Genomic DNA, 14,774 nt, shown 5'->3' with positions numbered 1-14,774 from the left:
CCAGTCAGAGAATTAAACGTTTTTGAAGTTTCAGGTGGTGGATTTTGATTGTTGCTATTTAAGAGGCGCCGAGCTTTTATGTTCTTTCAAACCTTTGTGAGATGGCTTTCGGAGACGGAAGAGTCAGAGAGATTACGCTATTGAGAGGATTTCCCTATTAAAGAAGTGTCGAGTTCTTTTATTCTCTCAGTTCCCCTTACCTGTTTCTTCCCCGTCTCCCTTTTTACCGGTTAGCCATGGAGCCTAACCAACTCTTTGGAGGCCCAGAAGAATGTAGTAGTAACGAATCCGGTTGGACCATGTATATCGCCTCCCCCATGCATGGCCACGATGTTGATGACGACGATGGTGGTGTTTTTGATGACAACGTCGTTGACGATGCTTCCGGTGATGATGATACTGATGGCGATGACGATCGAAGTAGCAGTGACGACGACGATGCTACCGGTGATGACAGCGACGATTCTATGGCTTCCGATGCCTCTTCCGGCCCAGGTCATCACGAAATTTTTTGTGGGTATTCCGAGCATGATTCTGTTGACCAGGGGGAGAAAGTCGATGATGAAGGTGACGAGGGGAGAATGGAAATGGATGTCCATACAGAAAATTCTACACAGGGAAGGAAACAGAGATGATGGAGAAGAAAAAGGGTGTGAATTAGAGCTGCCTCAGTGGTGCGTTCCTCTTTCGAGCTTGTTTTCCTCGTTCTGGGGTAAGAAAAATCAACTTGAGGTAGAAGAATGCGAAAAGTCGTATCCGAGGTGACAAAGCATGAACCATCTGTCTGTGCATGGGAGCATCAGTCCTGTAGAATCCAACCTTGAAATTTCCATTATCATGAAATTGGGCTTATTGATATCTTCCGATTATCAGTTCAGAACTATTCATCTCTTATAAGAAAAAATTTGATCATTCGCCACTCATATCACGAAGAAACAAAACTTCTTTCAGAAGACGCAGCAATAGCTACACACAAAATCTACAATTTTAAATGCCTAAGTTCCAAATTTCTAATCTCTAAATAGATAGTACTGGGAAGGGTGCAAGTTCTATAGCAGTTTTATTTCCCAGTAATTTTATTTGATAAAAACAGAAGTTATATCTTGGACTGCTGAGCTATCTTGAACCACTCAGTGTGGAAGGAACCAGACATGTCAGTTCTCTCATAAGTATGAGCTCCAAAGTAATCCCTCTGTGCTTGAACCAGATTTGCGGGGAGCCTCTCCCTCCTGTAAGAGTCAAAATAGGCCAAACTGGCAGACATACCTGGCGTGCTAATGCCTGCATTAATTGCAAGGGTAACAACTCTACGCCAAGCTGATTGACGATCAATTATCTCTTTTGCAAACTCTGGGTCTACTAGAAGGTTTGCAAGATCGGGATTCCTATCATACGCCTTCTTGATCCGATCCAAGAACACTGCCCGGATAATGCAACCTCCTTTCCATATCTTTGCAAGATCACCTAATCGTAGGCCCCAATCTTTCTCCATACTCTTTACACGGAGAAGATTCATTCCTTGTGCATAACTGCAGATCTTTGAAGCATAAAGAGCTTGCCTGACATCATCAATCAACTTCTGCTTATCTACAGCTTGATCTGTCAAGATATCACACAAACCTCCCTCTTTGTAAATTTTTCCCGCCTCCACCCTTTCCTCTTTAATCCACTAAGGAACCTTGCATCCAACGATGACTCAATGGTTGGGGCTGCAACTGATAGCTCCGCAGCTTGTTGAACTGTCCATTTTCCAGTACCCTTCATGCCTGTCTTGTCTAGGACCTTGTCCAGCAGATAGCCATCTCCCTTGTCATCCTTAATTGCAAAAATATCGGCTGTAATTTCAATCAGAAAGCTCAAGAGCTCTCCTTTGTTCCACTCCAAGAAAGCATGATGCAATTCGTCATTTGAAAGTTTACCAACTGACTTCAGTACATCATATGCCTCAGCAATAAGCTGCATATCTCCATATTCAATCCCATTGTGAACCATTTTAACAAAATTACCAGCCCCACCTTTCCCTATATAAGTAACACAAGGTCCACTATCTGGGACTTGCGCGGCCACCTTGATAAGACTGTCCTCAATATTCTTGTAGGCTTCAAAGGAACCACCAGGCATCAGAGAAGGGCCATGTCGAGCACCCTCTTCACCACCAGAAACTCCCATTCCAAGATACAGGAGGCCCAATTCAGCCATAGCTTTCTCTCTTCTCTCAGTGTTTTCATACCACTCATTTCCCCCATCAATTATACAATCACCTTTCTCCATGTAAACCGAGAGTGTTTTGATAGTCTGGTCAACGGGAGCACCTGCCTTCACAAGCATGACTATGACACGGGGTTTTTGGATAGACTGGACAAAAGATTCAGGGTCATGGAAACCAAATAATGGTAGGTTGCCCTCTTTTTTAGCTCGCTGAACAGTCTCATCCACTTTAGAAGTAGTTCGGTTGTAGACAGAGATTGGGAAACCCTTCTCAGCAATGTTAAGAGCAAGGTTTTGACCCATGACAGCGAGACCAGCAAGGCCTATTCTTGTCAAATTGGTAGTAGCACTCATTTTCTATCCTGATACAAGAATAAAGCTTGATAGTCACAATGATTGAAGGAAAACATAAATTAACAAAATTTGAGGGAAAAAAATGAGGGAACTCCTCTGTTTAATTTGCCACTAAAGAGGTCCCGAGTAAAATCTCACAATTTTTTATTCTAATAATTAACGTTTCGTGTCTTGTTTGTTTTCAGATTAAAGTATCATATTTCATGTACCAAGATGGAAAGCAGAAATCCCTCTTTCTTTCCTTTTTTTTTTTTTTTTTTTTTTACATGAAAGAAAAAAGAAAGACTTATAGCAAACAATTTTTTTTCTAAAACAAATCACAGTCACGCATCTTACAAAGCGATAGTTTTATGTTCTCCTAGTAGGAAAGGAAAAACGTACAGGCATTCAACCAGATCCTCTTATAAGAAAATTACGATGCGCTTGTTATCCTCTTAAAGGAAATCAAAGCGTATGGATGAGTAGAAACACAAAATGCACATACAAAACACTATAGTAGCAATAAAATGGGTCGTTTTCTCTAAAATACACATGAATTACTTGAGAAGTTACAAAAACACGAGTTCCAAAGATAATACTAAAACCTACAACCTCCAAAGATTATCATAATCAAATCAGAAGAGTTCAACAAAGTAACTTACCTGGATCCAAACCACACGAATGTTCTCCGTTTTATACTGAAAACAGATTAACTATGATAACAACTGAAGGATAGGAAATTCACGCATCAAATTACGAACTGGAGTCGCAGCAGAGGAGAAGCCAAACCTTTGATTGTTTCCTCAAACGGCAAAAAACCGAGTATCTTCTTCCTTCCTCGACTCCCACAGATCCTCAGATTAAAATCCGACAAGGTAGTTGGTGGTTGCTACGATTAGAAAACCAGAATCAGCACTGTAGCAATTGAAGATCCTCACCAAGATTTCTCTGCTGCTCTCCACTTCTACTTATGGCATATCCCGTTCTTGCTGCCAGAAGTCTTCCTTACTATGAGAAGCCTCTAAGCTTCTTTCCTAGCTTCCCTTTTTCGTCCATTTTAGGACCATTTGAACTATGTACTGTATTTTAGTACGACGACGTGGCGTATTGGTAGAATGCGATGAGGTGGCACACGAAGGATAGAGAGACCAACGTGGAGAAAGGAGAGCCCACGCACCTCCTTTCAAATAAAACAGCTGCTCGGCTTGATGCTTGCAGCTCAGTACTCGGTCGTCGGTTTTACTCTTCAATGGCGAGACTGCTTCTTCCTTCTCAGTCCAGCGTCGTTAATCGCCGGAGCCTCGCAAAATTTCTGTCCAGATCGTCTCCATTCGAAATCCAAATCGTTCACCTCAAACCTCTGATTTCCTCCCGAATTTTCTCGAAACGTCGAGATTTTAGGTACTTCTCCAGTTCCAACCGTCCGCAGGGTTCGTCAACCTCGTCGCAGGAGAATGAAGAGAGTTGTGAGGAGGAGGTGCTTGTAAATAAGCTGCCGCCGCCTGAGGAAGATAATGGCGGTCTGAGGAGAGTGAAGGAAGACTACCCAAGCGGAGAATTCGAGTTTGAAGAGGTTAGTGGGTGGAGGAGTTTCGTCGTGAAGTTTCGGATGCTTCTCGCGTTTCCCTGGGCGAGAATCCGGAAGGGCAGTGTGTTGACTATGAAATTGCGTGGCCAGGTTTTTGTTTCTTGCTTTAGCTCTGTTATTTTTCTTTTGATCTATTATTTGGTAAACTTATTTTATAATTGAGTAAAACCACCCATACTATGTTATTTATGCTCCAACGTCTCGGTTGAATGTAATACGGTGTTTTGCATGGAAGAGATGGAGTTGATTCAAACTATCAATGAGAGAGAGCTACGCTCACATGGGAGGTTTCTTGTCTGGGGTTTCATGTCTAATTAACATTCAAAATATATATATATATATATATCTAGTAAGAGCTATGTCATATTTTTCCATTTTATTTTATTTTCTTAGTTTCTTTTTCGTTTAGTTTCGATAGTTTTATATTAGTAGGGCCTGACTCTTATGTTCTTCCAATTATATGGATTGCTTCAGATTCTCATAAATAGAAGAGTAGACCATAACTGATCCAGATGCAGCATAGTTTTTAAAATATTAATCCATGAGAGATGCTGAAATCAGCTGCTATAGCTCTTGCTCTGCATTATTTTCTCTAATGGTTATGGTTGGTCTAGAAATGGACTTGTGAATGATGAGTGGAATCAAATGCCTTAAAACATGGAATGTTGAATGTAGAGAATCAGCTGAGAAGTTTGTGAAGCCATCAAACTTTTTTTTTTTTTTTGAAATGTGATCCTGTGAAACTTTCCTAAATCATATGAGGTCGCTTGCTGTTTTTGAGAACTTGGCAATGTGAGATGTTCCTTCGAATGCACAAAAAATTTGTTAAGCTCGCTTGGGGAGCTGTTGCCAAGGAAAACACCCGCCTTTTTTTTTTTTTTTTTTTTATGGTGAGCAGAAAATTAGTACTAAATGGAGTCATTACCATACTAACCATGAACCCAGTACTCAACAGCAACTCTTTTTCGAGGAAACAATAACAACTTTGCATTTTCTTACCCTAGAATGTAAGTTTTAGAATCTGTGATTTTCTCAGGAATGCAATGTCTACCTTGTTAATGGTTTGACTTCACAGAAGGAATAGTTTTCCCATCTATTCCTAGGTAATTAAAGGACACTAAGGCATGTGAGTTTTCTATGATAACACCTCTGTGTTAAAAATTGATCATTACTAGCTTTTCTTTTGACATTGAATGCTGGTTTTCCTAAGAACTTTTATGCAAGGGGACAAGCTTACAGTCTCTGAGACTCTTTGTTTGGTAGAAACCTGATTATTTCATAAAACAGATCTTCTCTTGAATGTTTGAGGAAACATTTCAGGAACTCTCAAGTAAAGGTTTCTAAAATGCATCCTTAACCTTTTCCAGAAAACACAATATTTTATTAGTTGTCAAAAACAGTCATCAAAATCTGTTCAAAATATTTCCAAGAATATTACAGAATTGGCAATCTTTTCAGAGCATGTTTGAAGCATCTCAAAATTATAATGAATTTTTGGGAAAGAATTTTAGGAAAATACAAAAAAAGTAGCTTATAGAAAGCTCTGAAAAAGTAAGAAAATTTATAGAAAAAATAAAAAACCTTTTAGAAAAAATTGTAATTTCTTATTTGGAATGGAAACTTACTGAAATTTTGTGTATAACTAGTTTAAACTTGTCAAAAATTTATGTTTTGCAACATCATTTGAATGTACTCTAAAAACTCGGGTATGAAAGGCTAAACACTTGGTAGATAATAGAAAATCTGATTCAAACAGGCTATGAAGTTCATTGCCTATATAACATAGTGCTTTTACCCTCAAACTCATTATTCTTGTAAGTTTCTTGAAAATGTCCCATTGATTTCCCTTAACATTTCATAAGGTTTTCTACAAATTTCTTTTTGTTTCTTTACATTGTATTTTATTGTAATTCTTTTCTATGACATTTCTTATTTCCTTTCCCATTCTAATAGTTATGTGCTAGCATACCCAGGGTGTTTTGAAGTTTCTCCAAATAGACTGACTAAATGCCTTAGTTGATCTTCCTGTGGAGAGTTCTTTTTTACGACAACGACCAGATTGTGATTTTCAAAAATTACTATCCGAGTGCATGCATGCAAGTGTCGGCAAAAGCTTCGTACTATACAAGTGTCAACTAAAGTTCTCCACTAGAAATAACTTGGAGGCTCTATCTGATTGTTTCCTATAGTTTTCAGCACCACGTGCTTGTGCATTTGGAGATACTGGATTCTGCAAATCTCACTAAATTGCTATGTGAAAAATAATTTTATGGAGGTATTTGGAGAAAATGTCAATTTCTTGTTCTGGATTCACATATTGGGATTAAGTCCTTATTAATTCCATATCAAATGGTTTCCAATTAACATATCCTGATTTTAAGCCTCCTTTTTGTGGGTAAATCAACAATTGAGCTTTACTTTTGACACAGTAAAGATGGTAATTTATGATCTTCTCTTGGTTTGACCCTCAAATACCTGTAGATTGAAATTCTTAATTGAATTTGAAATTTCTTTTCATGGTTGTCCGTTGAAGGTCTTGTTCTCTTTTTCCTCTTTGTTTCAGATCTCTGATCAACTACAGAGCCGCTTCTCTTCAGGGCTTTCTCTGCCTCAAATTTGTGAAAATTTTATAAAAGCTGCATATGATCCTCGTATTTCGGGATTATATCTTCATATAGAACCCCTTAACTGTGGGTGGGGAAAAGTTGAGGAGATCCGAAGGCATATATTAAATTTCAGAAAATCAGGTGGAAAATTAAGTTTAAGAAATCGGTTACTTTGGTAAACTATCAATACTTTATGAAGCAGAGTGGTTGGCAGTGAAGAAGTCTCATCTATATATAAAGGATTTGACAGAGATCAGAATGCTAAGGTGGACTATTAGCAAAAATAGGACATGAAAGTAGAATGAAGATTGTAGGGGAACAACTTGAAATAAAGCAGTGATTAAAAGGACTTTATCAATGTTTGTTAAGGGACTGACAAGAAATAGAGGGAGGCCAATCTAGAGTTTGAAAATTCAAATGACAGAGCAGAATGGAAGAAGATCATGTTGCTGACTGAACATTGTTGGGCAAGGCTTGGATGATGAAGAAGAGGAATGGCATAATTGAGCTTCTGTATTTTATACATATTTTGGTTTTTGCATGTGGCTGGTATAGAGTTTGTTTCTTAATTGTGGGAGCCTTGTCCAAAATACAATTGGGTTATGCAACCCCATTTCTTCTCCTCAAACCTGCTCTGTCATTCTTTTGTTAGGTCTGTCACTAAATTGGCCTTCTGTAAGACATTTTCACCACATCCAACCATTTCATTCTCAGACTTCATCATGTAGTGAACAGTCTGTTTGAAATTATCTAATTTTCTTAGCTTTGATAGCTATTTAATTTTTCTCACTACTTATTAGTGTTAAGATCAGTTAGCTCATCCTCAATTCTATTGACCTGGTTTCTTTTAATTCTGTTGAAATAGGAAAATTCATTGTGGGCTACATCCCTATTTGTGGAGAAAAAGAATATTACCTTGGATGTGCCTGTGGAGAGCTTTATGTCCCTCCCAGTGCCTATGTTGCTCTTTATGGTTTGACTGTTCAAGCATCTTTTCTGGGCGGTAAGATGATTAGTTAGTAGTTTGTTTGAGTTTTACATTCGACTGGTGAAGCAATAAATATATCATCATGCTTATTGTGGTTGGTTATAAATCCATGTGAGCTAATTATCAATAAAAAAGAAAAAAGAAATCCATAGGAGCTACCTTTTTTGTGGCAGTTGTTTAACACATTATTGGATATGCTTCCTTCTGTGATGAAGAATAAATTCGAATGATATGCAGGTCTTTTTGAGAAAGTAGGAATTGAACCTCAAGTTCAACGAATTGGAAAATATAAAAGTGCCGGAGATCAACTGTCACGCAAGAACATCTCCAAAGAAAATTATGAGATGCTATCAAGATTGCTTGATAATATTTATGGGAACTGGCTGGATGTCATTTCTTCCACACAAGGTGGTTTGAGTTGTCTATATTCCTTTATTTTTTTAAAAAGTTTTCTTTAAAAAAAACTGTTTCTTTAAACTTAAAAGTCAGCTGTGCTCTAAAATTCCAGGAAAGAGAAGTGATGAAGTAGAAAATTTTATTAACGAAGGAGTGTACAAAGTGGACAGGCTGAAAGAAGAAGGATGGATAACAAATATAAGCTATGATGATGAGGTATATTTTATGTTTTTCTAATCCTAAGCAGGAAGAGAGTTGCACTTGTTTTGTTTGACTTCTACAAGTGTGATCTCAGATATTTGTTGCTTTTGGGCTAGATATGGTAATTAGCTTACATAATCTGTTGATTCTATAGGTTATCTCAATGCTGAAAGAAAGATTAGGAATGAAGAAGGAGAAAAATCTTAACATGGTCGATTATAGGTAACCAAAATGTTGTTATATACAATCGCCGTGTTCATGCTGCCCTTAGTTTTCTTATTGTTGCATCAAAATAGAAAATGTCTTTTCCTTGCTGCAAGTAACTGTTGGATTGCCAATTATTTGCTACTAATGGGATCTCATGGTGGGGGGAAAATACTAATGGGAATTCTGTTGGTGTATAGCTAGTTAAGCTTTTCACTATCTAGTTATCACAGAAAAGGGTGCATTTTTCCTGTACAGATGATGAAAAAACACATAGCCTGTAAAGCTACTCCACAACTTGAGCTTGCTACCAGTAGAATTGTTTTTAGGTATGAAAAGAATACTATGGCAAAGCATGGATGTATAATACAGGATTTTGTGATTATACAGAAAGGCTGAAACAAGAAGAATTTGATTTTTAGACATGAATAATTGTAATGGTCAAAACTGGTATTATGTGGATCCAATCCGATGAAGTGATTTCCGAGCATCAGAGTATTCATTTATCTTTCTTCTTCAGAGCATTGGTTACAGGAACACTGTAAATCAAGATGCTTCTATTTGGTTGGATCAATTCCACATTTTTATATCCATTTCATTTCTATCTTAAAAAAAGGGCATTTACTTATTGAGTTGTGGGATTAAACACATCTTGCTGACTGCCAGAATAGTGGATGAAATCAGGATTTAGGCATAAGTAGCACCTGACCTTCTGGGACCTTCATGAATAGCATTATCTACAAGCACACAGGGAGCTCTGAAGATTAGCTGATAAGCTTGAAGATGTGTCTATTTTGTGTGGTAGTATGCCAATTATTTGGTAGCCAGTCCTGACAGAGGCCAATGATCTTTTTCCTTACATAGGAAAATGCTTTTAGATTTTATTCTATTGTTCTTTCAGGGATACTAAAACCTACATGTGTTTTGCTGGTTATTAAAAGGATCCACCTTGGTAATGACCAGAGCTGATAGTGTTCAACCAAAACACCTGAAAATGGTATATGTTGGTTTATAATGATAATGTTTCCTGTGGCTAACTTGAATATTGCTGATTGTGCAGCATCATTTCAAATATATATTGCTGATTGTTTGTAGCTCTTGTATAAAACATGGATAAAACGAAAAACAAGTCTAATAAGTGGAAATCGAGCAATTGTTTTAAGAATTATATGATACCGTCTCAAGAATCTACACTTTATATAGTTTTTTGCCTCATAATCTGCTTTGTTAAGAATTAATTGTTGCGTATGTACTGCACCTGCAATATGGGCATTAAAGCCATGGTAGCACTCAGGGAACTTGGAAGAGAGTGAACTCTCTAAGGAATGTGCCCAGAGTGTGTTTGTGTTCATGGAAATATGGCTGAAGTCTATATTTTGTAGAAAAGGTATATTACCTTGTTTCTGAAAATGAAATTCCATTGAGGGAGGTGAGGAAGGAATTTAACTTTCTGCTGTGCCGCTCAAAATGTCCTTTCACATTTTTTTCTGCTTCATCTTTCCCAGATTTAATGGTTCAGGTGATTAAAAAGCCTCTACTGTACCTTGGGAAGATGTTATGTAAGGCAGCTTTTGATGCAATTATTTGGGCCATTTGGGAGAAAAGAAAGTAGGACTTTTTTTTCCTTGAAAGGATGAGATTTTATCCCAGTTAGACAGAACTAAATCTTAAGCAGGGGATCCTCTAATGAAAGATTGGAGGGACACTCCCTTCCTTAGCTAGAGACTCAGTCATGCTATTGGCTGATCTCGGTTCATGAGACCAAGAATAATTGAATTCACAAACAATGTCTAAATTTTCATGGAAGGCCTGCTTGTGCTTCCAAGGAGATTCTAGGCTTTGGAGCAATATCTGATGACAGTGTTAGAATCTCCTTCAATTCAGATGGGACTTCCAATTGAATATTTGAAGATGAGGAGGCCTTGCTGCAGGCTAAGAAGCTCGGCAGTGGTAGAGTCTTCAGGGCCAATTGGTCCCAAATAGGAAGCAATAAAGACCCTGCCATGTGTCCTGAAAATACCCCCAATCTCAGCAGGCCCTGGGCAGCCTGATGCACTGCTGTTAAATTTAAGCTTGATGACCCCTGGAGGAAGGAGAAACCATTAAACAGCCTTTAGAGGCTTAGGGATCACCATCTGGGCAACTATTCTGCAATCCCCTCTCACGATGCCACCATTCACAGCATGAAATTCCTTCTAGGTGGAGATCCGGACCTGGATAGAGCCAGTGATGCAATCGATTACTCGGTCGCAAGACATAGTTGGACTTTTGAAGGTAATTCAATGTCTCTAGGTATGATTCAGTGAATGATTCAATTTACCCAAATCCAGTTAAGTAGATATACAACATTTAATCATCTTAATGAACATTGGAAAGATGTGACTGGTTTTGTCATTTTCAACATATGCCTCAGCAGTACATGTAGCCCCCCTCCCCAAGTAAGTGGGCTGGTTAAAATTTGATTTTGAAGGTAATTCTAGAGGAAATACTGGACTCATGGCGGAGGGAGTATAGTTTTTCATGTTTTCTCTGCTCCTTTTTGAAGTCTGTTACTTATGCTCTTCTCGATGGTGTTCAGGCTATATAGGCAGTTTTTTTGTCCCTCAACAACACGGAAAGGGATTTTGCAGTCGTAATAGTTGACTTACAGTTTTGGCAAGGGCACCTGAGAAGTTATTTCATATGCATGTGAGATTTGTTCTCTTTGTTGGGAGATGTCTACTGTTAGGAATCATGTAGTAAGAAGTACTACCTGTAATGCTGTTACTAAATCTTGATTTAGGGGTTTCTTTACAACACATGGTTATGAATAATTCATTCTCTTTAGATACGGGCTGAGCTTGGTTTGCATTTGGGGCTGAGCTTTATATTTGTTTACGTAGTTCCTTTGTATATTTTTTCTCTTCATGAGATTCTCACTACTTGAAAAAAAAGTATCCATTGAAGACGTGATCACTCTAATGCATGTTGTATCAATGTTGGTTGAGTTCTGTTTGATTTTTTAAGAAACGTTGTGCTATTTAATGCCGCTATAATATTTTAAAATTATATTAGTTGTCTGCTGACATTTTTGGTAAAATGGTCTTGTCTACTATCCTAACCACAGGAAATATTCTAGAGTGCGAAATTGGACTCTTGGATTAGGTGGAAGTAGAGACCAAATAGCTGTAATTAGAGCCTCTGGCAGCATTAGCCGAGTTCGTAGTCCATTTAGTGTGCCAAGCTCAGGTGTCATTGGGGAGCAATTCATTGAGAAGATTCGAAGAATAAGAGGTATGCTTTACAATCCACTAAGCTTGCATTAATATTTGGTTCAGCCCGTCCATTTCAACATTTCTTATTAGTGTACCTTATTTGTCAAATCAGTATTTGATGGTCCTCCGCCATTCCAGTACAATAATAATCTAAAGTACTTTTTTGGGCACAACTTCCTGTTCTATAGTCGTATTCTTTTTACATGGTTCATGTAGAAAATCCAGGATTTATAATAGGTAGTAAGATGTTGTATGAAATTGTTGTAGAAAAGTTTTGCATAGTTATTTAAAAGACTATGCTTGAGACTTAACTCCAACCAAACTTGAAAGACAACAAATGTTGAACGTTAGGTTTTCTTATTAGATCTCATTCACAATTTTTACAACAGATTCACCGATATAACAATGTTTTCAATGTCCAGAAATTGTATAAATGTCATATTAGGAATGCCTTGTGAAGAGACGCTGTTCTTTCAGAAGTGATAGATTTCCAATATTTCGTGTACTTCTTGCTTTGGACGAGAGCATAAGGATGTCTTCACTTTACATCATGTGATAATCGTAATTTGTCATATTCCTTCCATAATCTTGCTTTTCTATGATTATTTCTTCTTATCATTCCAGAGACAGACAAATATAAAGCTGTCATCTTACGCATTGACAGCCCTGGAGGCGATGCGCTTGCTTCTGATCTGTAAGTGCCATCTATTTTTGTGTTAAAAACGTTATGTTCTATTGCAAACATCTTGTATGATGCATGATAAGATAAAACATCTCTGTTTCTCTCTCTCCAACCTTGACAATATATTTAGAGATGGCGGAGTATAAATTTAGTGGCCAGCTCTGAAAGGGAGTAATGCAGTCTGTCTTAGTCATATTATAATTTGAACTATAGTTGCAAGAATGGAGGATAATGGCCCTAGTGATCAGCTTTACAGCTTCTTTTCCTTTCTCTTTAAATCTCTCGACTGTTTTTCCTCTCTCCTCTAGGACATCAGGTCTCTCTTCTTAGACTTTCTTTTCTGTTTTTCTGTCATACTGCTAGTTACAGAATTTCAAGAACTGCATATCAAGATGAATAGAAAATAATATGAAAAGAAGAGAAGAAGAGAAAGCAGAGATCAAGTGACATTTAGCCCAAAGTAACCTCTGGATTTGTAAATGTGTGTTTCTTACTACATTTGATTTTATGCTTAACAGAATGTGGCGAGAAATCAGGCTTCTGGCAGAGTCTAAGCCTGTAATCGCATCGATGGCTGATGTGGCAGCAAGTGGAGGGTACTATATGGCTATGGCAGCTGGAGTAATTGTGGCAGAGAGTCTTACCTTGACAGGTTCAATTGGAGTTGTCACAGGTACATATCTGGAGATCGCTTCTTGTACCTTTACTAAGACATGTTCCAAATATAAGGTTACCTTAGTCCCCTCTCTCAACCATCTCCATAATTTTGGCATTTTATTCTGTCGTCATTACCATTTGTACTATGACATCATAATAGCAGATACATGATTTGACATCTGGGTAAAAGGCATAACAAAGATAAATGTTCAAATCTGCTCAGATATGAAGAGTGGGAATCAGATAGAAAATATATTCTGGTATCATCTGGGAATCAGACATGTTCAACAAGGAAATTCTACAAAAAGTGTTTACTTTTTTTTATTCTGGTATCATTTTCATAGTGTGGAGTTTTGACCCATGAAATTCAGTATATTAAGGATTGACCATCCATTTAAATAAGTCATACTGCATAAGTTTGATATGGGAAAATCATATGGTTTCCATATGCAATTGCATCTGTATCCTGTTTTTAACTTGTAATGTAGAATGTTTTATTTTTTGAAGTACATCATGTTTGTCTTTTCTAATATGAAAGATGTCATGACACTGAAAGTCCATGCTTCTAGGAAAGTTTAGTTTAAGCCAATTGTATGAGAGGATTGGCTTTAACAAAGAGACAATATCCAGAGGAAGATATGCTGAACTTTTGGCTGCCGAACAACGTCCTTTCAGGTGAATTTCTTGCATCCTTATTCAACACTAAAATAAAGGAAAAAGGGAGTAATATCTTCACCCAGAGCAAGGTTAATGTTTTTCCATTTCTTTTTTCCCCCTATTTCTTGTCCAGTTTCACTAAAAAGCAGGGACTTGTGCCACAGGCCAGATGAAGCAGACCTCTTTGCCAAATCTGCACAGAATGCATACAAAAGCTTTCGGGATAAAGCAGCCCTTTCAAGATGCATGACAGTATGAGTTCCATATTTACAGAGCTTTTATACATATGGTCAAGATCTCTCACTGCTGGCATGAGGCTAAGAAAGAACAAACATTCTTAAGTAACAATAATAAAAACTTGAGTTGAAAATATAGGAATTGTTTTGAGTAATTCTAGAAATTTGAAATCATACACCACTCAGGTTGATGAAATGGAAAAGGTTGCACAAGGAAGGGTGTGGACTGGTAGTGATGCAGAGTCATTTGGTTTGATTGATGCTATTGGTGGAATGTCCCGAGCGGTTGCCATCGCCAAGAAAAAAGCAAATATTCCACAAGAAAGCCAAGTTAGTTTATTTGCAGATAAGATTATCTTTTTCTGTGAAGAGTTTTACAGTTTATTTCAAAATACAAAGAATGTCTGATCACTACATGAAAAGTTTTTTTTTTTTTTTTAATTGTCCTTCCATGTGACCTCAGGTTAGATTAGTAGAGATGTCGAGACCTTCGCCTACATTACCTGAGATCCTGAGTGGCATAGGGAATTCCTTATTTGGAGTTGACCGGACAATGAAGGAGCTGCTGCAGGACCTGACGTCATCTGGTGAAGTGCAAGCTAGAATGGATGGGATTATATTTGAAAGACTGGAGGGGCTTTCGTATGGAAATCCCATCTTTACGATTATCAAGGACTGTCTGAGCTCGTTGTAACGTTTTACTGGCATCTCCGTCGTGTTAATAAAAACCAGTTGAGAGTGTTCAGCTCTCTTGTACTGTTTTA

The 14,774-nt window shown here is 37.7% G+C and overlaps 3 protein-coding genes across 3 annotated transcripts; 2 read left to right on the top strand and 1 right to left on the bottom strand.

The window, feature by feature from the left end:
• The first annotated feature begins 236 nt into the window (after positions 1-236).
• On the top strand, positions 237-635 carry LOC137937461 (protein SOB FIVE-LIKE 2-like). Its single transcript, XM_068782518.1, has one exon. The coding sequence runs from the start codon at positions 237-239 to the stop codon at positions 633-635; it is 399 nt and encodes a 132-aa protein (XP_068638619.1).
• Positions 636-818: 183 nt separating this feature from the next.
• LOC137937117 (6-phosphogluconate dehydrogenase, decarboxylating 2-like) lies at positions 819-3,468 on the bottom strand. The gene is given in 3 exon segments (XM_068782181.1): positions 819-1,659; positions 1,662-2,570; positions 3,331-3,468. Coding segments are annotated over 2 exon segments (1,464 nt in total). The 5' UTR covers positions 2,563-2,570; positions 3,331-3,468; the 3' UTR covers positions 819-1,096.
• A 318-nt stretch (positions 3,469-3,786) lies between these two features.
• On the top strand, positions 3,787-14,774 carry LOC137936917 (serine protease SPPA, chloroplastic). The gene is made up of 13 exons (XM_068781884.1): positions 3,787-4,219; positions 6,693-6,876; positions 7,601-7,738; positions 7,961-8,131; positions 8,232-8,335; positions 8,475-8,542; positions 11,631-11,797; positions 12,403-12,472; positions 12,979-13,133; positions 13,687-13,792; positions 13,939-14,026; positions 14,197-14,340; positions 14,474-14,774. Exons 1-13 carry the CDS (start codon positions 3,791-3,793, stop codon positions 14,702-14,704), a joined length of 2,055 nt encoding a protein of 684 aa, XP_068637985.1. The 5' UTR covers positions 3,787-3,790; the 3' UTR covers positions 14,705-14,774.

Source organism: Aristolochia californica, unplaced genomic scaffold (genome assembly GCF_029961685.1).
Source record: "Aristolochia californica isolate CCGP_79_NKW_82.1479 unplaced genomic scaffold, dmAriCali1.0.hap1 SCAF_7, whole genome shotgun sequence".
In the NCBI taxonomy this organism is placed as follows: domain Eukaryota; kingdom Viridiplantae; phylum Streptophyta; class Magnoliopsida; order Piperales; family Aristolochiaceae; genus Aristolochia; species Aristolochia californica.
Note: the sequence above shows the minus strand (reverse complement) of the source record. Positions and strands in the feature narration are given on the sequence as shown.